The following is a 27584-nucleotide window of genomic DNA, read 5'->3' as shown; positions in this document are numbered from 1 at the left end:
ATGCAATAAGATGTGTAGCGGGAATGTTGAGCACCCTAAGATACATTTTCACAAATTGAACAGAAGGCCTGCACTAAACTTCTTTGGCTTTGGCATAGGCTTTGGCATTCTCAGTGGGCCTCTTCGATTTACCGTGCTCGGGCAGCCCGCTGGCTGCCAGAAAGTTCTCCCCAGACAAGAAAGCGCATCATGGTCACATGGGCTGGCGGCCACCAGAACCAGCTCACGGTAAGCCTCTCCATGAATCACGGAGGGCAAACGCTCTCCGCAGCTTTGGGTTCTGCTGCATCTCATTGCTATGCGCGCTTGAGATCGAAAACAGCGACCTGAAGTTATTGAGGGCTACCGCAGACTGCAGAAAACAGCTGATTGCGCTCGCAACCTGTGTAGTACATCGGCGACAACAACATGAGCGTGTGCCTTCTTCGGTGCACAGTATGCTGTGTAAGCTTCATGAAATCCTCAAAAGCATGCGATGAGCAATCACAATCCAATGTCAGTCAGTCGACACCACATCGGAGGGAAAAACTGCCCGTGTGTTGCTCATCAAACAACACGCCACACTCTCGGATTATCGCGTGTTTGTTTACTACATAGTAAGTATGACTGGTATAACGGCTGACACTCGACCCTGCGTGGTGATTGACATTGCTGCAGTCATTGCGATTTCTACGCCTGAACTGCTTCCTGTGGGCTGTAATCAGAAAAGAATGTGGAAACATTCTGTTCAACTGCAGTCTGTCAGCCGCGAGCTTTTGCTGCTGGCAAGGAATGCACGCATAATCTCTACATTTGCTACCATACCACCTCTTCGTCATCTGCTAGTTGCCCAAGCTCTGCCAGCACAAAATAGTCCTGGCAAGTCTGGCTGCCCGCTGGTAGCTTGAAACCGCCAAGGCAGAGAAAAATGAACTCGTTCTGGGCAGCCACTGGAAGTGCGCGGAGCAACACGAGAAAATCGAGCGCTTGGCTACGCGCTCTGTCAGCCCGCAGGCAGATAATTGAAGAGGCCCAATGGTTAGCAGCACACTTCTGAAAAATTCTTGCAAGGGCGTTTGCATTTATGAAGAGCAATTCTGAAATTAATAGAATATGCATGCTCAATGCCTGCTTTAAGAGGGAATCTGGTCTTAGAAAAAAAATTAAGCTATTCAACAAGAGTAAAATTATTACCCTGCCTATCATAGAAGTTGAGTTGCAGGGTTTTCAAGTTGCCACTTCACAAACTGGAAGAAAAGTTTGTATTCCTGTTTCTGAAGTGACAACTTCAAAATCCTGTAACTCAACGTTATGATAGGCAGGATGACAATTTTACCTTTATTGTATAGCTTGACGTCAAGAGAAACCAACAACATGCAATTTAGAATATTCCATGCAGCAAATTTTCTTTAACGCTCTCGGCAAGAAGTTGCATAACACATTGCTTAAGTGCACAAGGAATAGTACCTACATAAAATTAAATGACATATCTGAAATCAGCACGTAAAAATACGTGTTCCCAGAAGATTTCATAATTGTGACTTCATTAACAGCCAGGAGTACAAAATTTTCATGGTGTGAAATTGCCTGCTCCTGCACAAATTTAGCCCATACCATGATCTGAATTTAATATTATGGTCAAAATAATGATTTTCTGAAGAAATAAATTGCTAGAGTTGGAGAGATCAGCGAACCTTTTTTTTTTTCATTTAAGCATCCTTGTCATCCCTCATTACATATCCTTTTATGCCCCGAGGCAATAAACATCTCTAAAAAAAAATAACAGCTGTATATTCCACAAATGTCATTTTTAGACCAATGCCCCCCTAAATAAATTTTTTTCTAAGACCCTCTTCCCCCTTAAAGTGCTCACGGCCTTTACACTGATGCAAGTGAAGAATGCTCACTCCAATTCCAAATGGATGTAGTACTGGTAAGGGCTAACATGACTCATTACTACATGGAATGTGCGTGTAATCTGCTGTGTTTAATCGAGAACGCATAGAATTCCTTGACAGTTTGCAAAGCATAATTCCAAGTCAACATAGCAGATGCCGGTGCATGTTTTTCTTTGTGAATTCATGATTTCCCCTCCTCCAACCATTTTTAACTCTTGGACAGTCAGCCATGTGCTGCACTGTGCACACAATGCCCCTCACTGACCTCCACAATCGCATAACGGCCGGCTCTCCTCAGCCTCCTCTGTGGATGGTCCCGTGCATGACGTTATTAGGATTGGTGCCAGCGGGTCTCGAGGTTTGCCACCAAGACAGCATCTCTCAACAGGTGTCTGCGTGGGGCCATTACCGTGCTTCGCGTGGGACTAGCGGGGAGCAAGGTTCAGAGAAAATCCCCTTAAGGAGTCGCCGACAACGCCGCCGCCAGCAAATGGTTTCGGCCATCTTCAGCTCTTTCCCCGTGTCTCTAACGGCCCAACTACTCCTGGCTTCCCGGGATCCGTACGAGCAAGAGCTCAAGCGTGGAAATCAACCTTTTCGGCGGTCTTCGGTGCCGCTCGTCCACAGCAGCCATCGGCCCCGCTAATGGCAGAACCACTTTGGATTATCTCCCGACAGGGTGCTCCGGCTTTGCGCCCCGGCTTCTTCGAAGGAATAGGGTTCGCCGACAGTGGGAGAGTTGGGCGACCAGCTGACGTCACCTACCAGCCCAGTGGAAGTCCTGACCGCATCCCCCTCTCTATCAGGCTCAACTTATGCCAGGGGCGTGTCCACCTGTGTGGAGGTGTCCGTCTGTGCGTGTGTGTGAAAGTTTTCGGCCACTCCTACCACGACGAGGGCGTCCCCAACATGAGGAATTTAGGGAAGACGAAGTGTATAAAACTGGACGGCAGATGCAGTTGAAGCAGCTCACTTCTGAACTCAAATGCTTGTAAATATGTAAAATAAACCAAGTCTTCTTTCTCCCCAACGAACCCTGTCACTAAGCGGCACTCCTGTCCGGGTCAGAGCGGGCGTCATCTTGACAGAGGTGTCGAGAAGCGACCCCGATCCCCGCCTTCAACAACGTCTACCTACACCTTTTCACATCCCTTAACTGGGTGTTGCCGGTAAAAACAAAACAAGAATGCAGTTTGCTTAAAGCACGACTTCGGCAGGGGCAGGAAACTTCAGTTAGTGTTGGTTTGAAATACTTCAGCACACCCCGGTGACTGAAGGAGAACTCACGGCTAAAAATGATTCATTCCTGTGCACGTAAGCAGTGCCAGAGATAGCAGAGGTGGCCAAATTGCTTGAGGCACCGGGGAACGAAGTTGCTCTCTTCGTGACACCACCATGAGCCACCATGACACGCACCATTGGCACTGCACGCCTTTGGTGCCGATTCGTAACGCACCTGCCCAGCGGAGTCATGGCTGCCTGTGCTGGAGCGCGACAGGAAGAGTGAAGCATCGCTGCCATTGCGAGGCAGGTGGAAAGTGCTGAAGTCCGCTGCACTGCGGGCACCCTTCTCGCCGAGCAGCTGGTTCTTGAGCTGCAAAACGGCAGCCTCTTCTGTGGTATTCAGCTGAACCACTTCGTCAAAGCAGTCTGGCCGCACGGGTGCCCCCTGGCATATCTGCACAGTAGAAAGAGGTTGTAGAGTCATCATCAACATTGTGTATACTTGTAAAGGCCAGAAGGGTCACCCAAGATCAGTTTTTAGCACGCCAATATAACAAATATGAAAGAAAAAGGACAACCATAAACATTCAAGTCTGTTGTCGTTGGCTGCAGACAATATAACAGCGACAACAGAATGGATAAATAAAAAAAAAACCTAAAAAAGGTCTGTGAGTGCAGAGCAAAATCTTGGGCTGCTGAGAGGGAAGAGGGGAGTACCTGGGTGCCGAGCAAATGGAAGAGGCGGTCCAAGGTGCGGGGCACGATGCCAGGGTCAGTGCATGGCCCCTGCATGGTGTGAGTCTTCCCACCGGCCGTGGGACCGTACGCAAAGAGCAGCACATTTTTACCCTCAATGAATGCGTCCAGGAGCTCCTTCACCACCCCCTGGAACAGCTGCTCCTGGCTGCTGCCCTCTGGGAACACCTGTGCACGCAGAGTGACACACCTTGAGGCACACAGCTACTGCCAATACTGCGTCCGACTGCCGCATTAAGTGTTATGACTGTACAACCAACACTCATCCCTGCAATAAGGAGGTGGCACAACAAACGCAGAGTGCTATGTGTACTGTTGCCTGCTTGCAAGCATTGCAAAAGACTGCTGCATCAAAGCTGTGCAAACATGTAGCAGTGGTCGGCCTAAAAGGCAAGACGACCCAACTGTACAAAATCTTCCATCCCCGAAAAAGACCCCATGTACACATTTACAGCTACAGCTATTAGGATACTTTCAGTTTTCGTGTCGGCGTAACACGTGTGGAATGTGTTATGCCGGTTGGTTCGCTTAGAGTTACGGCAACACGACACTGATTTGTCAGGTGCAGCAACATAATGTATGACATGACTAAGCACCACACTGGCTGGCCGGCTAGAATGCCAATCACGAACTGGTCCATACGCGCAAAAGACAAGCCTACTCAAATTATGAAACACCCCAAATGACATCGTAATTTCGAGCCACCTCAGCTGTCACTGAAAATGACTGGTAAATTAAAAAAAGGTCTTCTTGGGCACCCAAACGAAACTGGCAGCATTGCACATGCCCTACAAGTACTTGCACTAAGTACAGTCATGCCTCGTTGTCACGACCCTCGTTAATGTGGATAGTTTTTTCTGGGCACCAAACTTTTTAATACAATTACACCTCTTTAATAAGGAAACTTGCTGCCCAGACAACGGACAGGGCAAAAATGCACCAAGCCCATTGGGGCCTTGTATTTTTGTCACATTAATACAGACAGCAATGAAAATAGAATTTCCTCTATCCCAAATAGATGTTTCCTTCTCTGCGCTTTGAGTACAGGACACCTGCTAGAAACAGACAGCAAGGCGAAGCTGAAGGAGGTAACACTGGTGTAACGCAGGTTCTGGCCAGGGTACTGGCAAGTCGAAGTGGACGAGAGAAACCGGGAGAATTCTGCTTTCGTGATGCCCGGAGGCCTCTACGAGTTTAAGGTGCTCCCATTTGGTCTGTGCTCAGCACCGGCCACGTTCCAACGCATGATGGGCACCGTTCTCTCCGGCTTGAAGTGGCAGACCTGCCTGGTGTACCTGGACGATGTCGTTATATTTTCGACCACGTTTTACCAACACTTGGAGCGGTTGCGCATTGTGCTACAAGCACTCAAATCCGCACAACTTACCATCAAAGCTGAGAAATGCAATTTTGGCTTTGAGGAACTTCGCTTTCTTGGTTACATTGTCAGCACACAAGGTGTTCGCCCGGGCCCTGGCAAGACCGCTGCCATCTCAGGTTTTCCACACCCAATTGACAAGAAGGCCGTTCGCCGCTTTTTGGGTCTGTGCTCGTATTATCGGCGCTTTGTTGAAAATTTCTCGCGAGTCACCGAACCATACCATTAAACTCTGACTCGCGACGATACGCCCTCCATGTGGGGAAGCGACCAAGAGGCTGCATTTGTCAAGCTCAAAAGCAGTCTACAATGTACTCCAATACTCGCCCATTTCGATGAACACGCTGCCACGAACATCTACACTGATGCCTGCAATGTTGGCCTCGGTGCGGTACTGATCCAGCGGCAAGACGGAGCCGAACACTTACGCACTCTGAGACCAATTATTCTACGACAGAGAAAGGGTGCCTTGCAGTGATATGGGCCATCAGCAAGTTCAGACTGCACCCTTCCGTGTGGTAAGCGACCACCACTCCTTATGCTGGCTGGCGAGCCTCAAAGACCCCTCAGGACGAATGCCTAGATGGAGCTTACGCTTGCAAGAATATGACTTAACAGTCGTCTACAAGTCGGGCGGTAAGCATCAGGATGCGGACTGTTTGTTGTGCGCGCCTATCACAATCGGTCCCGAAGAATCACCGATGATTTTCCTTTCCTGGGCGCTGTTAGTACCACCCAAATGGCGCAGCTTCAGCGGGCGGACTGAGTTTGAGCCGCTCATCGATTCCCTCGAAGGCGTCGACGCTCGCATCCCACATGTGTTTCGTCATAGGCTCCACACCTTCACTATACAATCTGGTGTTCTCTAGAAGCGCAACTTTGCCAGCAACAGCAACAAAGAAGCGTTCCTGCTTGCCTTACCATCGCAGTTGCGGCCAGAGATTTTAAGTTCCTGTCATGATGCACCCTCCGCCGGCCATCTCGGAGTAAGTCGTACACTCGCGCGGATTAAACAAAAGTATTACTGGCCCAGGTTACTCCCATCGGTGCGGGCCTACGTAAAAACATGCCGTGGCTGCCAACGTCAGAAGTCTCCTCCATTGAAACCAGACGGATTTCTTCACCCCGTCGGTCCACCGAAGACACCTTTTCACCAAGTGGGCATGGACCTCCTTGGCCCTTTTCCGAAGTCTTTGTCTGGAAAGCATTGGATCGTCATTGCCACCGACTACCTGACATGGTACACTGAGACCACGTCCCTTGTCAAAAGCACTGCTGCTGAAGTGGCGCAGTTTTTCGTCCACAACATTGCCCTGCATCATGGAGCACTGCTTTTACTGCCCGGTTAACCCAGTCCGTGATGACTCTGACGCACATTAGACATCGACATGCTACGGCCTATCACCCACAGACAAACAGGTTGGTAGAGCGACTCAACCGCACACTAGCCGACATGCTTTCTATGTATGTTGACGTCGAGCATCGAACTTGGGACACCATTCTGCCATACGTAACATTTGCGTATAACACCACCCTGCAGGAGACAACCCGACTGACCCCCTTTCAGTATGTTGCCCGTTGACTCCTACTGAGACTGACGCTGACCTCGACGCGGACACCTTCGTTCAGCGTGCTGAGGAAGCACGGCAATTGGCACGCCTGCAAATTAATTGTCAACAGGAGACTGACGCCGCTAGGTACAACCTCTGATGCCGCTTCGTCAGTTACGCGCCTGGCGACTTGGTGTGGGTTTGGACACCTGTTCGTCGCCGCGGCCTTTCTGAAAAGTTGCTGCGCAGATACTTCAGCCCTTAAGAAGTAGTGCGCCGCATCAGTGATGTGATGTATACAGTTGCTCCAGCACAAGCGACTTGCTCATTGCACCGGTCGCATCGTACTGAAGTCGTGCACATTGTTCGCATGAAGCCTTACCACGACAGACTACCTGACTGAACAGCGGTTCACTGCAGCTGTGTTTTCGCGGGCATTTCCCTCCTAGCCGCATCGCGGCGATGCTGCAGATGAGGGGGCAGTGATATGTGCCACTGTAGAAGTAGAAGCGCCTTCATTCGTAGAAAAAGTTGTTGTGTTGGGATGGGTTTTATGGCACATACGCTGCTAAGGCCATCATGCGCCAAACGCCAGGTATAGAAAATAGTCCTGTGCCAGATTTTTTATGACACAAATGAAACGGTGGTGTAAAGGGCCTAAAATGTTATTTCATACCAACTAGTGAAGGTAAAAGGCAGGCAGAATTTTTCGAAATGGCCAATGGTAAAAGCTTTAAAAAAGGTCAGGTAACCTCAGCGGCCATCCTTTGCAGAGGAAGGATGTCGAGGCCCCCAAGCAATGAAATACACACCTCAGCATTCTTCTCAGGAATGAGAAAGTGGCTGAGGTGTATCAAAGAAAAGTGAGGCATTCGCAGTTCATTAAGACAACCAACCTTTCGTAAAAAGTTAAAAACATAAGAAATGTCAACAATTGTATCATCACTCAAGAGTAGTGCTGGGTGAAATGGAATGCATTGATTATAAAACTTACTAAAGTACTTCTTTCTTAGTTTTTCAAGGTTTGAACATGTAAATAAGATACGGTTTAGTGCGAGCTCGTCCCCGCATCTTTCACAAACAGGTTTGGCTTCTTTTGTAAGTAAGTAGTTGTGTCATTCGTAGAAAAAGAAGATGGTTCTCTCTCGCTCGCGCGCTTGGACCACTTGGGCACCGCCGCAGTTTTACGTGTCTTCCTCTGCAGGTACTGCTTCGAATTGCTCGTAGCAATACGCATGTCGAGAACCCACCCAAATAACTAAACTGCCCCGCGCCCGTTGTGAAAGGCACTCTAGCAAGAGACAGCGCAAAAGTGCAAGAGACTCGGTAACCGCCCTCCTTTTCTTTTTTGCATACTTTATTGTGCAAAAGTGCCTGGTCGATTCTTTCTTCCTTCGGATTATGGGTTGTGTTGAGTTTTATGACACATAGAAACTCAGGCCATCATGCTCCAAGCTATAGGATTCTTTCAATTTGTCGCATTGCACGAATGCACCAAGCTGTCTATAGATGGCTTGCACTGACGTCGTAGCTGGGAACCCTGGGATACTGTTCCGCCATGTTGGTGCAGTCGCAGCGGCCGTGGTGCACTTGATGCAATTCGCGCGTACGGTGTACTTCGACGGCGTTGCGATGGTTATCTGCGCTGTTGTTGGATGCTCCAACCGCACTTGTTGGGCGAAATCAACAAACACAAACTTTTTTCGTCTTCCAAAGGTCATCGAGCATCAAGGTGACCGTACGAAAGCTTTAAGCGCGAAGCGACGGGAGGTGTAGCTGGCTCGTATAAAACGTGCCGATCTCAACACCGAAAGGACGGGCATACGTGTTTGCGGCGCCCACTTCGTAAAAGGTAAGTCCGTTGCATATGCACAGTGTTTATTTAGGTGCATGACGTACAAGCATAGCGGAAAATCTCATTTTAAACAAATTTTTCTTGCATTTTGTAGGCAGACCATCAAAACTGTGGGAGGAGACGGACCCGGACTGGGCCCCTACGCTTTTGCTCGGCTACAGCGCAAAACATGGTGATCCCGGTCGCCACGCTCGCGCGGCAAGACGACAGACCCAGAAACGCGCGGCTCAAGCGGAGTGTCAGGCTGAGGAGTCGGGAACAATGGAGGCTACGAATCCAAATTAACATTGGGCACATCTCTGCGAAGGCACACGTCACTGTCGATCTTGCCGCGCTACCGGGCCGTCGAAAACGGCAACAGCGATGAGCTTGATCACTTAATGCGGGCCATAGTGCGCGACGCGACAGGCGAGACCTAAATTGTTGGTCGACAATTCTGTAGCGAGTGATAACAATCTCTCCACGCATGACCGTTTCTTTTTTGCGCAATAACTTGTTGGGTTTCCAAACTAAGATAAACCAGCAACGGTTCCTTTCATATGCCCATAAAAATAGAATAACTCGTGATTTAATCTGAAGTCGTCCAGGTTCAGTACATATGAAGAAATGAATCACTAGCCTGACAGTTTGTAAACAGTTCTTTTTAAAACTTTACTGAGTGATTGCTTACACTCAGTCACTTGTGGATTTAATAACCGTTATTTCTTTACTCTAATCCTTACAAAGATCAATGCCCTGCGGCTTACCTCTCTAAGTAGAAGCACCTTGTCCCCTTGCAGCTGTTTTGCCAACAGTCCCTTCACCCAGCCGCTAGTGAAATAATTATGCGCCTCGGTGGACTTAAACGCCTTCATTTCTTCAAGGGTCAGAAAGCTTGCAGAAAAAACAAGGTAATTGACGATGTCACCGTAACAAATCTCTGGAAATATGTCGACATCGCTTGTGTCCGTTCCCGGCCGCAGCATGAACGGGTCGATATTATCGCAGAGACGCACTTTTTCCGCATACCGAACCCGCTCCGACCCCGTAAGATCTAAGCGATAGGTAGCGTCTAAAGGCTGCTTACTGAGAAGCGGCGGCATGCCACACAAAAGGCAACAAAATTGCACGTGTTACCACTAGCGAGGAAACGCGTGCGATACGCACTCCACCGACTCCGCACAGACTGCACCAACATGTCCGCCGCAGCGCGCGCTGCCGGACGTGACGTCACATGCAAACCATGTATAGCTCTACAGCTGAAAGTCTCATTTCAGCCACTGTCAGCCGAGTGGGTACAGATGCACATTGGCGGTTAGCAGGATGGTCTGGCTTCAATTTGTTTAGGCCCGTGCAAAAGTTAGGCTAGAGGCAATATTAACACTGCACCATGTCTGCCGAGATCTTGGTGGAGAGATGCCAGTGGCCCAGTAATGCATGACCATTCTGTGCATAAACTTGCACACAACTTCCCTGAATTGAGATTGCTTGTTTCCAAAAGGCTGTTGACTATTTGTGTGCATTACAGTGGGGGCAAGAAGCAATACTCATTCAAAAGTCACAATTAGTACTTTAGTGTGCAGGCTGGATTCGGCTTGCAACCTTTTCAAGTTTTCCTCAGCACACTAGTTTTTATACAAGTGGACTCTCCTGCCATCTAACTATGCATCGACCGTCCCTGAAGTGCACATTGCTGAGCAAGAAAAAAAATGCGCAAGGCAAAACGTGGAATTGGCATTTTAAAGCTTAAACATTGTGTGGGATGTACTCATAGAAAAGGCATTGTGGGCGATGAAACCCTCGCACTGGTTGCAGGCTGCAACTGTCAGAAGTAGGACCCTGAAAGGGAATTCACCTGCCGTCCAGGTACGCTGTGTTGAAGATGTATCACACTGCCAACTACGCAGTCTGGTGCGCAATCAGCAGTAGTAAAAGCTCGTTAATTTGAACTTTAAAGGACTAGAAAAAAGTTCGAATTATTGAATGACTCAAATTCACATTTATTCATTGAAAGACTGGGCAATGGTTGCTTGCTTTTGAGATGAAAACAGTAGAAATGACTATTTCGCCTGTTTCTGTCAGTACATTTCTGCGTGCATACTATCAGGGGAGTTGAAGCTGAACTGCTCCGTAACTCATTCTTGCCAAGGCCGGCAGCGTCGTTTTTATGGATACAACAACCATGCAGACGCCCAGCTGGCCCAGCTATGCTTCATCATCACATCGACGGCACAGAAGAAAACACTGATCAATGGCCTTCCCCAACTTATCCGAACTCGAGAGCGAGACTTTTTTAGCATAGCGTATACCGCTACCCCCACCGCTTACCGTGCCCTGCCACTGCACGCTGTTGATGGGAACGTGACACCATCTGACACCGGCATTCGGTGATCCTCCACAAGCTGACGGTGTGCACTGGTAAATGTTAAACGAATGGCTTTTTTTCTTTGTGTCCTTCCTTCGGACCGAAATTAACGCTTGCAGAATGGAATGGCTCGATCGTATTCAATCAAGCTGTTCTCAGAGAGCAGCCGTAAATGCTGCGTACAAAGAGGTTCCAAGTCCTTTGATGCAAATAGGCATCCTGGATGCAAAACAATAGCCAGAGCCTCTGGTGGAGTTTTTTTGTTCTGTTTGCTCTGCAGTGCCTTTATGCAAGGCAAACTTGTTGGTTTTGTTGTTCTAATATAAAACCAAGAAACGTGACGAAACATATCTCCATTTACTAACACAATTTGCAGTATATTTACTGTCTGTCCAATCATCAAGCTCCCATCTGATGATGTCACGTCCACTGCTAAAAATCACTAGTATGGTGACACCATCACCGCCATGAATTTGTCTTTGCAAGCTAATTAAAATACGAAAACCGGAATATATACATGGTACGACCGATGCTAATAGCATAACTATAACTCACTATCAACCAACAGGCAAAAGAATGCAATGAAAATGTGTTTCACAACCCCTTTAAGGCATAAGCCTTTCTTGGCTCATGAATGACGTGGACGGAAATTGTAGACTGAAGCTGTAGATGGAAGTTGTCCACAAGACTGCCTGCACGAACTCTCAATCAAAAGTTGTATGGTAATTAAAATAAAATGTAAAAGTTGATTAAGCAACAGTTGATAAACAACATATATGTAATGATAGTAGGGGCAGTTAGTAAATAGATAGTAAAAAATAGTGGCAGACAGTGATGATAGCCACTGATGGTGACAGTGCTAGAGATAGATAGTGGTAGTGACAGCTCCTGACAGTGCCAGAGATAGATAATGATAATCAACACTATCATCATAAATAAAGAAAAATAAAACAAAAATCAAATTGCAAGTAGAAAAAGAGGAAATGGAAAGGCTTTCGCATCTCCGCTTTTAAACAGACTGAAGTGCAATCATGTAATTCTGTGGAGAGTATATCAAGCCACTCAATCGCTACATACACTGTTTCCATGAACACCTGAGCCAAATAATACACTCCTACATGCAGCAGAGAACTCACAATTGCACATGAAAGTTTGAGAGCCCTTTCTGTGGACTTTTTCATGTTTGCACCCTCCCCCATCTAATGCTCCTGCATATGCCGGTTAAGATGTGGCTATTGGTTAGATTCTTGCAGATGTCCCGCAGCTACCATAGCCTCGGCCAGTCATTCTCGTCGCTCAGGCAGGTGAAGAAACTGCCCCCCCCCCCGCACAAGTCCACCTGCTCAGTGCTCAACCCACCAGCCAATGAACCCACCTTGGTGAAGTTGAAGCATTTCTGCTGCTGGTGCTCCAGAGTGGCCGTTGTTGATGCCACAGTTGTCTCACTGTGGGGTTCAAAAGCCGGCTTTGTGAACGGCTTGCTGCCCACACGTGGTCTCAAGCGCAGGTACACCTTGAGTGCAGAGCCTGCAGACAAAAGGCCGCTTCAATGTTGCAGCACTTCAGTATCTTCTTTCAGAGTTTCATGCGTGACCCTGCACTTTGAGCAGGTCTGCTTGTCAAGCTGAAAGGTCACCCATGTACTGTCGCGATCACAATGTTGCGAGACATGGGAAAGCACGGCAAAGCTGTTCTGTGCCTCCTAACAGCGCACGCACGTTCTTTTCTCCCTCGCAGGCGCATCTGTACCCTCACTCCTACTTCATGTGCCATACATAAATTTGAACCGGTGGCAGGTGCCGCTTTGGTATCCAGCTGCGGCTAGTGTTTGCTCTAGCCATGTGATCGATGAAGCAAATTGCATGCTGCCTTTTGCTGTGCGGCAACTCTGCAGGGGGGTCGAAATTATGTATTTTTCTCTTTTACTTTGCAATATAGCCCTCTTTCACCAAAAAGGCCACTATGCGTGCATGTGTGTGCATGCATGTGTCAGCCGTCTCCTCTTCAACCACCCATTGGTGGGTGCACATCAGGGTAACAATCCAGTTGCCCACACAAGCCTCCGCCCACTACCCATCATTCCGCCAGAAAGCCAATGCCCACCATACACACACCTACACCTCCCAGAAGCCGCTGCAGCAGTGGAACGAAAAAGCGACAGCGAAATCAAATTCAAAGACTCAATGGGAGGCGGATCGACCCATTGATCGCTTGACAAATTTTTCATTTTTCTTCATTGATCTTCCTTGCATTGCTTGCCCATTTGTTCAGCATCACGACTGAAGAACACAGACGTCCACAATTAGCACAGTTAAACATTAAAAGTCCTCCCCCAATGCAGAGTTGCCACGCTGCGAAAGGCGGTATGTGATCTGCTTCGCCCATTGTAGTGGCTATGGGAGAAGTTACGCGAAAAAGTTGAGCAGATGTTTTCACTTTCAAAACAATGATGCTTTAAGAGTTTTTTTGCAGTAGTGCACTGCCCCCAAGTCTGGGAAATGCGAAGGACCCACTGGCAACAAGGTCTGCATCCAGCTTCCGACACACCGATTCCACCGGGGGAAGCTCGGGTTCCATTTCGGGAAGTTGAGCAGACTCTGTAGAGTCTTTATAAGGTCGGGCGGGCCTGTGCATGATTTTTCCAGCCTGAAAAGGAAGCAGGATAGCGTTACACACAGCAACCAAAGAGACTGAAGACAGCTACACTGCCTGCCAAGAGGTACACAGTACACAGATCACCAGCTACTTTCCACTGGCCAAGTAAGGACGTTTGTCTCAAATCAGCACAGCTGCGCCTTTTCACTGCCTTAATAGGAACAAAGACACAAGATGCCAATGCAACAAAATTAGATCTCTTTGCCATAGTTGCATTCCATAAACATATGGCAATGCGTACAGTGATGATGATGATGGATTTTTGTGGCGCAAAGGCATCTAAGGCCAAAGAGCGCCATGACACAAGGTATTTTTCTTTTTCTCAAGGTGGGGTCAAAGACCCGTTTTCCAAGCATTTCACCCTAAATAAGCCGAGCACCAGACCAGGGGAAAGCTTGTACCCATTGTATCACCGGTGGGTACCCGGCGGCACTGGGGATCGAACCCCGCACCTCCCGTATGCGAGGCGGATGCTCAACCACTTGGCCACCGCTGCGGTACGCAATGCGTACAGGGGTAGTCAGAAGTACTAAGGGCAAAGAATTTTTTTTAGCGGCACAGCTTGGCACTTTGGAGCCTTTGAAGCTACCAAAACACTCAGTTGCACCTGCAGGGGCATCAGACACAAGGGCATAAGAAACAGGAAAAATTTTTATGGCAGGCTGCGACAGTGCAGAAACAATGCCAGCAAGATGGAGCTAGCGCTGGAAGCCCTCGCAGAAAATTGTGAGTGCGCTGACAACTAGAATGCCTTCGAGCGAGCCAGCATGCTGGCTGTCGAGATTAATCTGCTGATGGCGCTTAGTTGAAACCTTGGCATATTCAGCACAAAGTATTAAAAGGCACCCAGGAATCGCACCTGTGTGAATGGCATGTGTCAAGTGGTCAAGGGGAAGTGGACCGACAGCCGACAGGGAGGCTACGGCCCTATCCGAAAGAGGCGCAACGCGCCAAGGAGGCGGTTGCGGTCACGGTCACACACCCTCGAAAGAGTCTCACAGCACGAGTGCTAGGATTCGCATGCCTTACCGCAGCTTGTAACATGCCTGAGAGAACAGAACGTATGCAAGGAGGTCGTTTGAATATAATTTCGCCCACCCCACCGGCTGGCCCTACAACGGTCGCGTAGGGAGCAACCGGACCGATATCCGCGGTCACCCCCACGGTCACATCGGACTTTTTTTCTTCTTTCACTTGCTTTACTCCTCTCCCCGTGTGCCGGACAGCAAATACGGCATTGTTAGCTTCCTTGCTTTTCCTTTCTTTGCCAAAACTAACTTGGTCTACAGGTTACCTTGCATCGACGAACAACACGGTCTGTAGGCAGCGGTGCGTTGACAGCGTTCCTTGCGGCGCGTGCTAGCTAATCAAAGACCCACCGCACACAAAACACACAGACCTCGAAATGCAACACAGACCATCCACCGCGCAAAATACGGCCATACGGCTGCGTGCGCGAATCGTACCTTTTAAATTCGTTGTCTTGAGACTATGTTAGACTGGAAGGTGTGAAGATCGCGGCGTTTTCCGTCGGCAGCGCGTGACCCCTCTGCGCACCGATGCCGCCAGGGGGAATGCGGCGCTGCAGCTAGCGGCGCGGTAAGCTCAGCCGCTCAGCCGCGTCGGCCTTGCACACGTCGTTGCAGTTTTAGTCAGTTCAGTTCGTTTCACCGCCTGTATTGGAGTCTCTATAGCAGCGTTTTTTTTTTTATGCGAGGGCGAGATGCCTTCAACAGCAAAAGTGGCACGGAAAAAGTTGAAGTGGCTGTAGGCCATCACAGCTACGCTGAGCGACACAGCGATGCGCGGCTGATATATTACATTGCAGGCTATGTGGCTAAGAAGGGTGTTTTGACAACTCATTGTGAAGCCTGCAGAAACTCCAGGGACTCCGGAACAGGAGTGGGGGGAACGGTTGCCCCCCAGCATTTCTCAAGAGGGGGCAGCGCCCCCTCCCCCATGTCTCCAACTTCTTGCACTCAAATCAGATTTCTGACAAACACTTCATTTTCAGGACGTTATAAATGTAAAGCACAGTGAGGCTGAGCTCGTTCGCTTCATACCCAGCCTTAAAACGTATAATATCCGTAACCTAAACCAATCATGTCCCAGCAGAAATGGTTAATTGAATGAGCTTTGTTCATGAGCATGATTACTAGCATTGAAAAAGTATGAACAAACTTTTTTAATGCAGTCGATCACTCCTCATCTGTACATTTTTGTATATCTGTAAAGCTGCCCATTTCAATTCAGGTTTTATATGCGTAACAAATATACTTTTGAACAGCGAAATATAATATTAACAAAAACGAAATAAAATAAACATTTAAATAAAATATGGAATAAACAGACAAACAACTAAAAAACTCGAAGACCTGCCCACCAATCGAAAAAAAAAAACTTCCGGAGTCCCAGCAGAACAGCATGTCTCTGTGATAAAGGCAACATACCCAAAAAACTTCCAGCTGAGGCAACTAACGAGTTGGACCTTGGGGGCCTTTTACATTCGTCAGTCTCATTTTACGATCTTGTCAACGTCCTGGAAAACAAACTTGCGTTCAGCCGAACGCTCTTGCATGCCGAAGCTGCGGCAGAGATTCTACAGTCAAATGGTGATGTGCCAAAAATTGGTTGTTCTGAGAATTCTGTTGCGCTGACAGCATCAAGTGTACGTTTTTATTGCCTCACAAGGATTCACTTTTTGCTTAAGGGTTTGAGGATAGTGAGAAGAAACGGAAAACACTGAAACCTTGTGTATTGTAGATCAAATTCTGCAACCCCCTCCCCCCAGGTGAAAATTTGTTAATAGGATTCTGCTTTCTAATGGTTCCATCTGGCCCCAGAAGGAAGCCGTAGATCTGGTTTGCTGCTGGTTGAAATGATCACTGTATATATTGGGCACCCAGTGGTGTTTTGCTTGGCTCTACTGGTCCCAGAAGGAAGCCTGGTTTTGATCTGGGGTCTGCTGGTCCCAGAAGGGAGCCAATTCTGATTTGCTGCTTGTTGAAATGGGGCCTTCAGTTGTAGATCAACAATTTCATGGCCAGATGTGTTGCTTCACTGTCTAGAATCGTCGGAGATTGCTTACAGCTTACATGAACGTCAAGATGGCATACATGCTACAGGCTCGCAAGCGGCGACAAAAACTGGTTTGTGTGTTGGGGTGGCGCTCGGCTACTGATCCGGAGTTCCCGGGTTCGAACCCGACTGCGGCGGCTGCGTTTTTATGGAGGCAAACCGCTATGGTGCCCGTGTGCTGTGCGATGTCAATGCACGTTAAAGATCCCAGCCCAGGTGGTCGAAATTATTGCGGAGCCCTCCACTACGGCATCTCTTTCTTCCTTTCTTCTTTCACACTCTCATTTATCCCTTCCCTTACGGCGCGGTTCAGGTGTACAACGTTATATGAGACAGATACTGCGCAATTTCCTTTCCCCAAAACCAATTATTATTATTATTATTATTATTATTATTATTATTATTATTATTATTATTATTATTATTATTATTATTATTATTATTGGGGCGCTTTCAGCCAATGCGACTGCAGTTGCGAGGTCCTACGGCACGCGTTACAACGTGCTCTTCTCGCCGTAGTGGCTGCGTTTCGATAGCGGCACAACGCAGAGTCAGTGCACGTTAAAGAAACCCAGGTGGTTGAAATCATTCCGAAACCTTCCACTACGGCGTCGCTCACATCCTGGGCATCGTCTCGAAATGAGCACGCACAATACGAGCTTCAGTCCAGCTGCGCAATGCAAACTGCGCTTGTGAAGCAGCATATTTCACGGGAATAATGATGCGAGTTGACGAAACATTATTTTATGGTAAAGATTCATTCTTTGACATTCGTAGAAAACTAGCGGTAAGCGAAACGGGCTCATTTTCGCCTCAGTGGTAAAAATTTTGCCTACGCGATGCGCTCATTTGGGCTGCGCGCCCTACCGCGCCTCTGCCGTCAGCGCCGCCACACGGCATCGGCGCGCTGCGGGGCCATGCTTCCCCGGCCGGTTTTCACACCTGCCCACTCTAGCCACCTTAACTATGTGACTCTTCATGGACTGCTTCCTAGATGTCACACTAGACGTTAGACGTCTAGAGTATTGGAACGCAGCCACGAGCTGCGTTCCAGTGACGCCACTAAACACAAAAACACAAGCAAAACAAAACGATTACGCCGCTTACGTTTATTCGAGCATACCACATAGTGCACAAACTAAAATGCACTGTTAATAAAATGGTCTGCTGCATTAAAACTTCTCAACAGCAATCCGCCGCCTATATGGATGGATGGATGGATACGGCTGAACCCTTTACATCGGGCGGTGGCTCAAGCCACCTAGCCATGTCTTGTGAAATTTTACTCCTGTCTTGCTTTTAGCCACCAATCAGATAACCTTCGCTTGGTTACTTCTAACCTCTTAAAATCCACTTTCCCTTCACTATCCCTAAACCCCAATGCCTTGGGTAAGTCAGCCCCGCTGCCTTCCACTGTAGGGTGAAGCCCTTTACAGAAAAGTATCAAGTGTTCAGCCGTTTCCTCCTCCTCTCCGCACGCAATGCACAAAGTGTCTATCTCCTGGTACCTGACTCTATACTTCTTAGTCCGCAAAACTCCAGTCCTGGCCTCAAACAACAAAGAACTTCCCCTACAATTATCATAGATATTTTCTTTGACAATTTCCTGTTTAAAGGTCCGGTATGTTTCCAGTGCCGATTTCGTCAGCATCCCTGTTTTCCACAACGCTCTCTCTGTTCCTTTAACCTTTTTCTTAACCGATAAATGCTGATTTTCCCCCTTACTGCTGTCCAGATATTTGCTTGTCAATTTTCTAGTTCGCTTTCTCCATTTCGTGTCAACATTCTTTATATACAGGTATCTGAAAACTTTCCTAGCCCACCGCTTTTCCTCCATCCTTCTCAATCGTTCCTCATATCGGCTGCGCATAACGCGCCATCTACCGCTTTTGCTTGTGCCGCGTTATTGTATATTGCGTGCGCACGTCTGCATTATTGGCACTTTCTGTTGACAAATAAGCTACTTTTACTATTGCTAGGGCACTTTTTTTTTTTAGAACAAAGGTGAAAACAGCAAGAAACCAGTGTTTACTTACAAACATACGGGGCGTTTTAGAGTTATCTACGCTGTCGAGTGCGTTTCGCTTTCGGTCGCGCCGTTTCTTAACTTTTCACGTATGGGTGTGTTGACTAATTAGAACGATTGCTAACATTAACGAGTAAATGTAGTACACGCTGCAGCACATCGGACTCCTCGAGAACTTGGTGAACACCCTGCTGTTGGAGCGCCTGTCGGGAGCATGCCCGCATTCGCAACACACATTTATTGTGACGTTTTAAAAGCGATAGCAAGGGTGTGACATTCCCGTAGAGCCAATGGGGACGATTTTGAAATGCGACGGTGGCGGTGCCTGGGAGTTGGCGGCGCGGCCAGCGCGGCTGATTAGCAGCTGCTTAGGGCGCTCGCTCGAGTACCAAAAACGTAAATAGTTTTCTCCAAAGAACAGTTTATTAAAGGAAACATCAGTAGTGACAATCGATGTACAAAAGTGATTTTAGGCATCTTGGGCATTGCAATATCAGTGACAATCGTTCTAAAAATCAAAATTAATAAATTCCATTATGGAAACCTAGAACACATGAGCCGCCAAATACCAGGATCGCTGCAATCGTTCCGACCGTGGCGACACTTACGGCGCGGACGCGCAACTTGCAACATGCCACAGCACTGGCGATAGCGTCGAAATGACGCAGCATACTTTGTAATTTTTTTCTCTAAAGCACTTGCCAACTGTTAACGAACGGCTGCCTGGATAGTTACGGTGTAAAGCGAGAAAAACTTTCCGGCAATTTTTGTTTAAACGCGCCGCCCGGTAGCCCTTGCCAAAGCTGACTGCCAGGTATCGCTGTTTTTAAAATTAAATGTCAATGAAAATAACGTTTCATATTTTCACGTTCATGTGCTTCCATTTCCGAAAGCATTACGTACCTTGTAGCACGTTTTCGATGCACTCGTGAAGGCTGCAGGCTCATTGCCCATAAGATCTCATTATAATGAGATCCCCTGATCCCTCAGGTAGAGCCCACCTGACAGATGAGAATTTCCAACCATCCCCCCTCTCCCTCCGTTCCCCTTCCCACGTGTAGGGTAGCATACTGGGCGCTGCCTAGTTAACCTCCCTGCCTTTCTCTCTCTCTCTCCAACCATAACTGAAATTTAGCATAAATGACCTATGCGTTTTGGGTTGCAATAAGCCAACCACTGGATTCCTACACATACACAATGAAGACGAAATTTTTCTTTTTATGCAGAAATGAGCCTGAAAAGGTTATGGTTTACGGGGGTTTAGCGTCCCAAAGCGACTCCGGCTATGAGGGACGCCGCAGTGGAGGGCTCCAGAATAATTTCGACCACCTGGGGTTCTTTAACGTGCACTGACATCGCACAGCACACGGGCCTCTAGTATTTCGCCTCCATCGAAATTCGACCGCCGCGGCCGGGATCGAACCCGTCTTTGCGCTTGTGTGGAAGACCTCGGGTCAGTGGCCAAAACCATGGATTTAGGAAGAGGGAATTAAGTGTCCCCAGGGAGCAATTCACATTCTTCCATGTCTGTTGGATGCGCCACGACTCGAGTAGAAGCCTCCTGCGCGGGTTAGACGACCGCTTGATGCAAAGAAAATCGCGCTTTGCATCAAGCGGCCATGTCACGCCTTTCACGTATGGGATGAGTTGAGAAGTTCCAATCAATCCTGGTCACGGCACCAGTTAGACTTTCCGAATCCTTCTTTGATGGGATGGCCGGATTGGGCTGGTTGATCGGCTGCACGTTGCGAGCGGTGAATGATGGCGGCACGCTGGCCGGTGATCGAATATACACGGCGGTTAGCAGTACGAAGAGCCTTCAGGCCTTCGTCCGCTCGTCTGGCGGCACGTTGCCGGTTGGGGCAGCAATTCCAACTTCTCAAGACAAAACTTATTTATTTAAGACGGGATTGAAATACAAGGCAGTGAGAATAATGCAGTTTAACGAAAAGGCGGTTTAAAAGCGGTCGAGACAGACTCGGCGCGCTCCTCCTTATCTGTTTGCAGCGGGTTATAACCCATTCGATAATTAGGCAGAGCTTTACTAAACCCTGCAGCTATCGCCTAATTTGAACTAATAGCAGTGCAATGGCACCGTATGTACAAGTGAACGGAGCCCAGGGCTCACCGGCCCGAACCCAGTGGACCCTGCACCTCCTGGAACGTGCCAGGCACATGGTTCCGCGTACGCAGCTCGCTGCATGTGCATTCCGAAGCCTCATAGAGGCTCCCACGCATAGGCTTTGCCGTCTCCGCTGACAGCAAAAGGAATTTCTTCATCGAGAAAAGGTCGTCGGCTCTGACAAGGCAGTTCGGGGTGTGTCACAAATGGTGTGTCACAAAGTTTGGAGGTGCCACCACCACTGCCTCAACAAAAAAAACACCAAACGCACAACAAACTGCAATGCAATGATCGATATAAAGATAAAAAAAGTCAACTACAACACCCAAAAGGATGATGCGTATCTCCAAAGAAACCCTCCGCTGTGTGCATTGATCAAGTTGCACACCCATGCAACGGAGAGTGCAGCCGCTCTCCGCCTTCTGCAATGCAGTGAGGAAACAAAACTTTTTCATCAGTACTTCGCTGATGGACTTAGTCCGGCTGATGCGATACGCCTGCACGAAGGGTCTTTGTGTGTTGAAGGCGACACTGGAAGCCTGCTGAAAACTTGCCAGTGGTGCACTAAACCCAACGAAAAGGACTGTTTATTATATGTACGAGGCCTGGCGGGAGACACATTATGGCACAGTTTCGGAACCACTGATGAGGCTGCAGGAGAAAATCCCCGAGTATGCAGAACAAGGTAAGCAAAAAAAGAAAGGCTTGATGACAGCTAAGTGTGCATGCCACAAACCTTTGTACAACGTGTTAAAGGGAACATTTTTTTTGTTGCTTGCCACTTGCTAGAGCTGCCAGTGGGAATAAAATGTACTGCCTTCAGAAGTTCACTTCTAGTCCTCCATAAGGGTTCCTTTCTGTACATCGTTCTGTGGCTAATAAGCAGCTATGTCAGTATGAAGGCTAAACCAGTTTTTGCATGTGCTCCCAGTCTGGTTGCCTTGCTCAGTGACCACCACAGCAGGGAAGCATCCATGCACAACGCTGCTAAAGGAGCAACACAGCATGGCCTCTAGTCTCTCGCCACAAAAACAGTCCGAGTTGTGATGTCCTCTAGCAATCTCTTTTTTTATGCCACTTCAACACTAACTCGCACGCTACGCACAGGTGCACAGCTTAATGGCGAACCAATATTTATGGACACTAGACTGAACCATCTGCCACCGAGAAAACTGTTTTGAGAAAGCCGTCACTTTTGCCAGGCTGTGTTGTAAGCAGTAACATACTTAAAGCTAAATGCATTATTATTGCTCTGGAAGAAGTGAAGCAAGTTCAAATATGTGTCTCATTAGCCTGTTCAATGTACTGATGAGGGTGGACAATTAACAGAAACAATGCACTAAGCATGATCGCTATCTAGTATTGAGACACAGAGATACTCTTTTAGAAATGCCAAGCACCTATTACCCAATAAGGAAAAAGTCTGTCAGCTTTAACTTTGTTTACACAAAGATACCAAAAATGTTGCCTACCCCACTGCACCTTTAGCTTTCTTTGTAATGCCAAAAATTTATTCAGGCCTAAAGCCAGCAGATAGCTTTCCTTAACACAAGTTAGTGACAAATATTTGTTCTGCTTACTAAGAAAGCAATATGCCCTAACCCTTTTCAGCCAAATATTGTGCCTAGACAAAACTGCAATGTAGCACACCCACCAAGCGAGCAGTGAGCGTAAACATCTGCACACGGAGGTACTAACATGTGATATGTATTGAAAGAATTGCACCCCTTTGTGTAACACAGGTCTATGAAGCACTTTATGCTCCGAGTGAAAGAAAAATCCCACCAAATCCCATTTTTAGAGAAATCGTTAAAACACAGAACAGCATACAACGAAGATAAAGGACTTGCAATAAGTGGATCATAAGGCCAGGACTTATAAAGGACTACTCAATAGAATAAAAAAAAAAGAGCTTGGTGAAGTTCTGAGGTCCGACTAGCAGTACTAATACTTCAAGGACTGTTAAAGTGAGTGCTACTCCTGAGGTTTATCAAACATTTCAAGTTGACAGTAGCATCACATCTTTAGAGTCTACTCTACACAACAAAAAAACCATTTTTCAAGTTATTTAGTGAACCCATTTTAAAAAAAGCAAGAACAGCAAGCCGAACCTGAAAATTCAGCCTGTGGTCAGGGGCGTGCTTCGCGTGATGCTGAAATGCAATCACAGCATCATTGAAAAATATGCATATTCGTCTTGCATGGCTGAAGCAGCGACTGAAAAACAATGAGTCCTTTTATAAAATGTTACGATGAGCTAAAACAGCATGAAAATTTTGTTAGTGAAGCAGCTAGAAAGTATAAACGCATGGGGAGTGTTTGTGATGCCGAAAATGCAGTCTTGCTTAAAGCAATCGCCTCAACAGACGCCACGGAAATGACAAACTTCAAAACTTATTTGCGCCGGAATGGAATATTGCATAGCCATCAAATTCAGAGAAAAAGATACAGTATAAGTATGTTTTTGCTGAAAAAAATTAGGTGTTAACACTGCAATATTTTTGCCCTATTTTAATGAAAACTTGCAATGGCGGTGATGACATTGTGTTGCGAGTTTGTTTAGTTATATTGCACATTTAGCTGTTTCATTTCCCTGGTGAGATGAAAGTGGACTGCCAGTAGCAATACATAAAGTTACATTATGCAGGCACATCATACTTTGTTCTTTGTTGCATGGAACAAGAAATCTCGCCTGAAATCACTAAAATGTAGCTGTGAAAATGGGTAGTGATGGTGATACCCTTCTTCCATTTTAATGTCCTTCCTACCATATAAAAATTCCTTTCAGTGAAAATGTGCTCTTCGTCCATATAAGATTAGTAATCGATGTAGGAATCAATTTGTTCTCAGTGCCTCATAAGATAATCTGTGTTGCCACACAAACTATGCTTTCATGTTATGCCATACTGAAACATGAAAACTTTTTTATGCAGGAGTTGATGTGAAGGTGCACTCAGAGGGAGGGGCAGGCAGCTGGGCAGTGCTCCTGGTAACTCCAATCATGAGGCGTGCCCAGCAGCTGGAATCATCCTCCGAAGTCATCTTCGTTGATTCCACGGCGTCATGTGACTCAACAAGGAGCAGCGTGAGTGAGTGAGTGAAAACTTTTATTGATCCATTCAAGAGATTCGCGGATTCGAAAGCTCCGTCGTCTTCGTTCTTGGCGCTGGCGACCGGAGTCTTCTCTTCAGCATGGGTGGGCCCCTATTCCAGGGCTCCACTGAGCCGTGCTGCATCGCCCGCGTGCCTCACTAAGGCCCGTTGGGCCTTGAGCTCGCTGCTGGTGAGACAGCTCTCCCATTGCTCCGCACTCGGGTGTTAGTGTTTGTGGAATGCTTTGTTGCGTTCGCACTCCCAAGTGATGTGATAAAGTGTGGGTGTGGCTCCGCACCACGGGCAGGTGGCCCTGTATTGTGATGGGAACATTTTGTTGAGTATGTGTAGGTTGGAGAAGGTGTTTGTCTGTAGTCTACGCCAGATGGTGGCCTCCTTTGTCAGAGCTTTGTGTGGTGGTGGATATTTGATTCTGATCCCCCTGTGTAAGTTTAAAAGTTCTGCGCATCCCCCCTCGCAGGCTAGCAGATGGAACTGCGGGGCTTTAGACTGTCCTGCTCGGATTGCTTCGCCTCGAGCTAGGCTGTCTGCCCTTTCGTTTCCCTCTACCCCCGCGTGGCCTGGGATCCAAATCAGATTGTGTCTGGGTTTGTTTAACTCGGTAGGGGCTACCCCGCTGAGCATCCTGAGGGCCGTTTTGCTAATTCTGCCCTTCGTGTAGTTTTTGCACGTTTCTTTCGAATCTGTTAGAACATTTAGGGGGCGGCCGGTCCTATAGCCTTCTGCTGCCGCCAGCGCGACGGCAATTTCCTTGGCCTCCGCTGCGCCAGGGACTTTCGCCGTGGCGCTGGTCACTAGGTTTCCTTCGTTGTCTACTACCACCATTGCGGCTGCATGTTCTGCTCCGCATGGATAGACGGCAGCGTCTGTGTAGACAGTGTTGTCTTTTGGGGCTATGCCAAAGAACATGGACCCTAATCTCCACGCAAACCGACGCAAGGCTAGGGCAGAATACGTCGAATGAACGCTAGCCCCAAAAGGAGCAGCGTGACAATTATGCTGACAGCAACATCAGCTGGTGCCATACCCATACCAGTCATTGTGCACAGCAGTCAGACTACTGAGGGATACTCAGCAGGCTTCGAGCTCCTGAAGCACAACTACCCCTTTTGCTTTGGAGGCTGTGAGGTGGGCACATGTAAATTGTAAATTATACTACATGTTGTTTGAAGAAATGCCAGGTAATGCTAGAATACATGAGTTAGGCAACATTAATTCAGAATATGGATCTGCGCCAGCCTGTACTTTTTGAAAGCAGCAGAGACAGAGCCACTGCTTAACAATACCAGCATTGGCCACAGGCCATGCCTGCAACTTCTAAGCTTCAACAGTTTGCTGCATGAGGCGGTGTGACAATCTGCAAATTTTAAAATATATGACTTTGCACTTTGATAAAAAAAGCTGAGTTAATGGAAGCCTATCCCAATGCTTCCTAAATTCCTGCTTGCCCAGCCTGTCATGTCAGCGTGTCATGCCCAGCCTGTCATAAATAAGACTTCAACCACAAATGAACAAGCTATAGAATTGAAGTGGTTAGGTAAAGCTTTCTTTGGTGTAGCCTGCCTGACACGCTGAACTATGCTGTGTAAATGTCACCTCTACATTGAAATATCAAGCAATGTTTGGCAAGGATAGAAATTACAGTTGCATAGTGTTAGGATCCTTTTAGTAATGCTATCAAAGCCGAAGTGAAAAATACCCTCATAGCAACACAGGGTAATGTAGCAAGGTCAGCTGAACTGACATACAATGCAGCTAAACTACTGCCTCCCAAGGTTCGTTCTAATCATGTTACCCTGCACCCGTAAATGTCTGTCATGGGAATAACTCAGCTGTTCCATAGCCGTCAATATGTGGCTTTTTCTTGTTGCAGGCACCAGAGACTTTTATGACTGATAACAGTGCTGCTGAGAAAGCAGCAATTCTTGAACATTGGCCAGAAGCCAGGCAGCAGCTATGCCACTTTCATGTAGCGCAGGCTGAGTGGTGGTGGCTGACGCTTGCCAAGCATGGTGTCAGCCCAAGTGAAAGGAAGTCACTGATGGCCATTTTTCAAAAGGTATGGAATTTATTCATTATCAGCGATATAAAAATCTGAATGCATGCAGAAACAGCAATCAGCGACCGATTCAGAAGAAAGAGTTTTGATGTTTTATGGGTGTTTAATCACCCAAAGCGACTCAGGCTATGAGAGACGCCAGTGAAGGTCTCCGGATAATGTCGGCCCCATGGGGCTCTACATGCACTGACATCGCACAGCACACAGGCCTCTAGCATCTCGCTTCCATCAAAATGAGACCGCTGTGGTTGGGATAGAACCCGCGTCTTTTGGGTCAGCAGCCAAGCGCCATAAGCACTGAGCCACTGCGGTGGAAAGGCCAGGTATTGTGCTGTTGATACTATGTCACAAGACAATGTCTCACAAGTCATAGATTGTATGCGTGCTGTGCACGCCTATGGTATTTGGTTGAAGAATGGGTGCTACTATAGCATGTCTGGTACATGATGATGCAGCCAAAGCAATGGACCATTTGCGGAAAAGCGAGCGCCGCCTGTCGTGCAAACAGAGAAGCTCCGCCGCTACCTTTGGTTGGAAAGGGACTCTCGAGCAAGCATGCGCAAGGCAGCGTTCAGCAGCTCACGTGCGCTTGTTTTGTTGTTTTAGCGTTGTTTTTTGGCCGGAAACGTGTGTCAGCTAACGAAAGAGTATGATGGAAGAGGAGAACATCCCATTTCCGTTTTTAGAAACAGGGTGTAGCGAATTATTTTCGCGTTGTAGCCTGAAAAACGACCATGTGTGACAATACCTGCACTCTGCTACCTCAACGGAGCGCCGAATGACCAAGTGAAAATGTGCGTGAATGTGCGCCTATGCGCGGGCGAGTGTGACAGTATAATGAGATGCACTTTCCTAATGCACACAGACGTTTACGTTTGCGCTTCCTTGATAGGGCCGGAGTTTCTGCCAACTTAACACAACACCTTTTGCCTCAGGGCACACTTAGCTGATTATTAAAGAACCCGTTGTACTATCTCAATCCCGGCTCGTGCTGATACGGCAGAGCGTTGCTTTGCGTGCTAACGGGCTGCGGGAGCGTTAGAATGCGCGGATATACGCGAGGCTGCGCTCGGCCGTGCCCCCGCTGTTCAGGAAGCACATTGTAGCATTAATGGTGAATGTTCATACTAGTATGTATCATTCGGTTTTCCTGCGTCGGTGGCAAAACTCTTCTAGAACGACCGAGCAGTGTGTACTCGGCAGTAAGCGCGAAATAAAGCAGCAACATCCGTTTCGAAACGTGCTGGATGTGCGCATTACTGGCCCCATCAACGGGTTCGTCTTTTGCGCCTTGTATGTCATCGCGGCCTTTATTACGTACAAGTCTCGCTGTTGCAAAACATGTGGTTAGCTTAGATAAATCGCGTTGCAGTTACATGTCAGTTACGTGGAAGTTATAGCTCACATCAGTCGTCGCAATACAAAGCAGGAATGCACGGCTGGCTCATGTTTTCCAACCAAAAACCAAACCGCCCAGAGAGGGCGCTGCCTGCGCCTTCACCACGCATGCGCAGAAACTTCTCCGCAAATGGTCAATTACCACTTG

The 27584-nt window shown here is 47.7% G+C and overlaps 2 protein-coding genes and 1 long non-coding RNA gene across 6 annotated transcripts in view; 2 read left to right on the top strand and 1 right to left on the bottom strand.

Moving 5' to 3' along the window:
* Window positions 1–15242, bottom strand: part of LOC144115941 (uncharacterized) — a 38817-nt gene extending 23575 nt beyond the window's left edge. The window contains exons 1-5 of one of the 4 annotated variants that reach the window (XM_077650570.1): window positions 15106–15242; window positions 13498–13630; window positions 12360–12511; window positions 3819–4025; window positions 3334–3555 (exon numbers count right to left, since the gene is read on the bottom strand). In XM_077650570.1, the coding sequence (XP_077506696.1) occupies window positions 3334–3555; window positions 3819–4025; window positions 12360–12511; window positions 13498–13618 (702 nt within the window). In that variant the 5' untranslated portion in view covers window positions 13619–13630; window positions 15106–15242. Of the gene's footprint in view, window positions 1–3333; window positions 3556–3818; window positions 4026–12359; window positions 12512–13497; window positions 13631–14498; window positions 14635–14668; window positions 14799–14933; window positions 15069–15105 lie in introns of those variants that run through there. The other 3 variants (XM_077650571.1, XM_077650569.1, XM_077650568.1) reach the window with 3 other exon arrangements.
* The window catches only part of LOC144115943 (uncharacterized), a 457564-nt gene that overhangs the window by 253548 nt on the left and 176432 nt on the right, over window positions 1–27584 (top strand). The window lies entirely within an intron of this gene.
* Window positions 19373–25992, top strand: LOC144115938 (uncharacterized). The gene is made up of 3 exons (XR_013311619.1): window positions 19373–21550; window positions 23799–23958; window positions 25853–25992. It is a non-coding gene; the product is annotated as an uncharacterized LOC144115938 (long non-coding RNA).

Source organism: Amblyomma americanum, chromosome 1, assembly GCF_052857255.1.
Source record: "Amblyomma americanum isolate KBUSLIRL-KWMA chromosome 1, ASM5285725v1, whole genome shotgun sequence".
NCBI classification, from domain to species: domain Eukaryota; kingdom Metazoa; phylum Arthropoda; class Arachnida; order Ixodida; family Ixodidae; genus Amblyomma; species Amblyomma americanum.
This window is presented reverse-complemented; position numbering and strand designations above follow the sequence as displayed.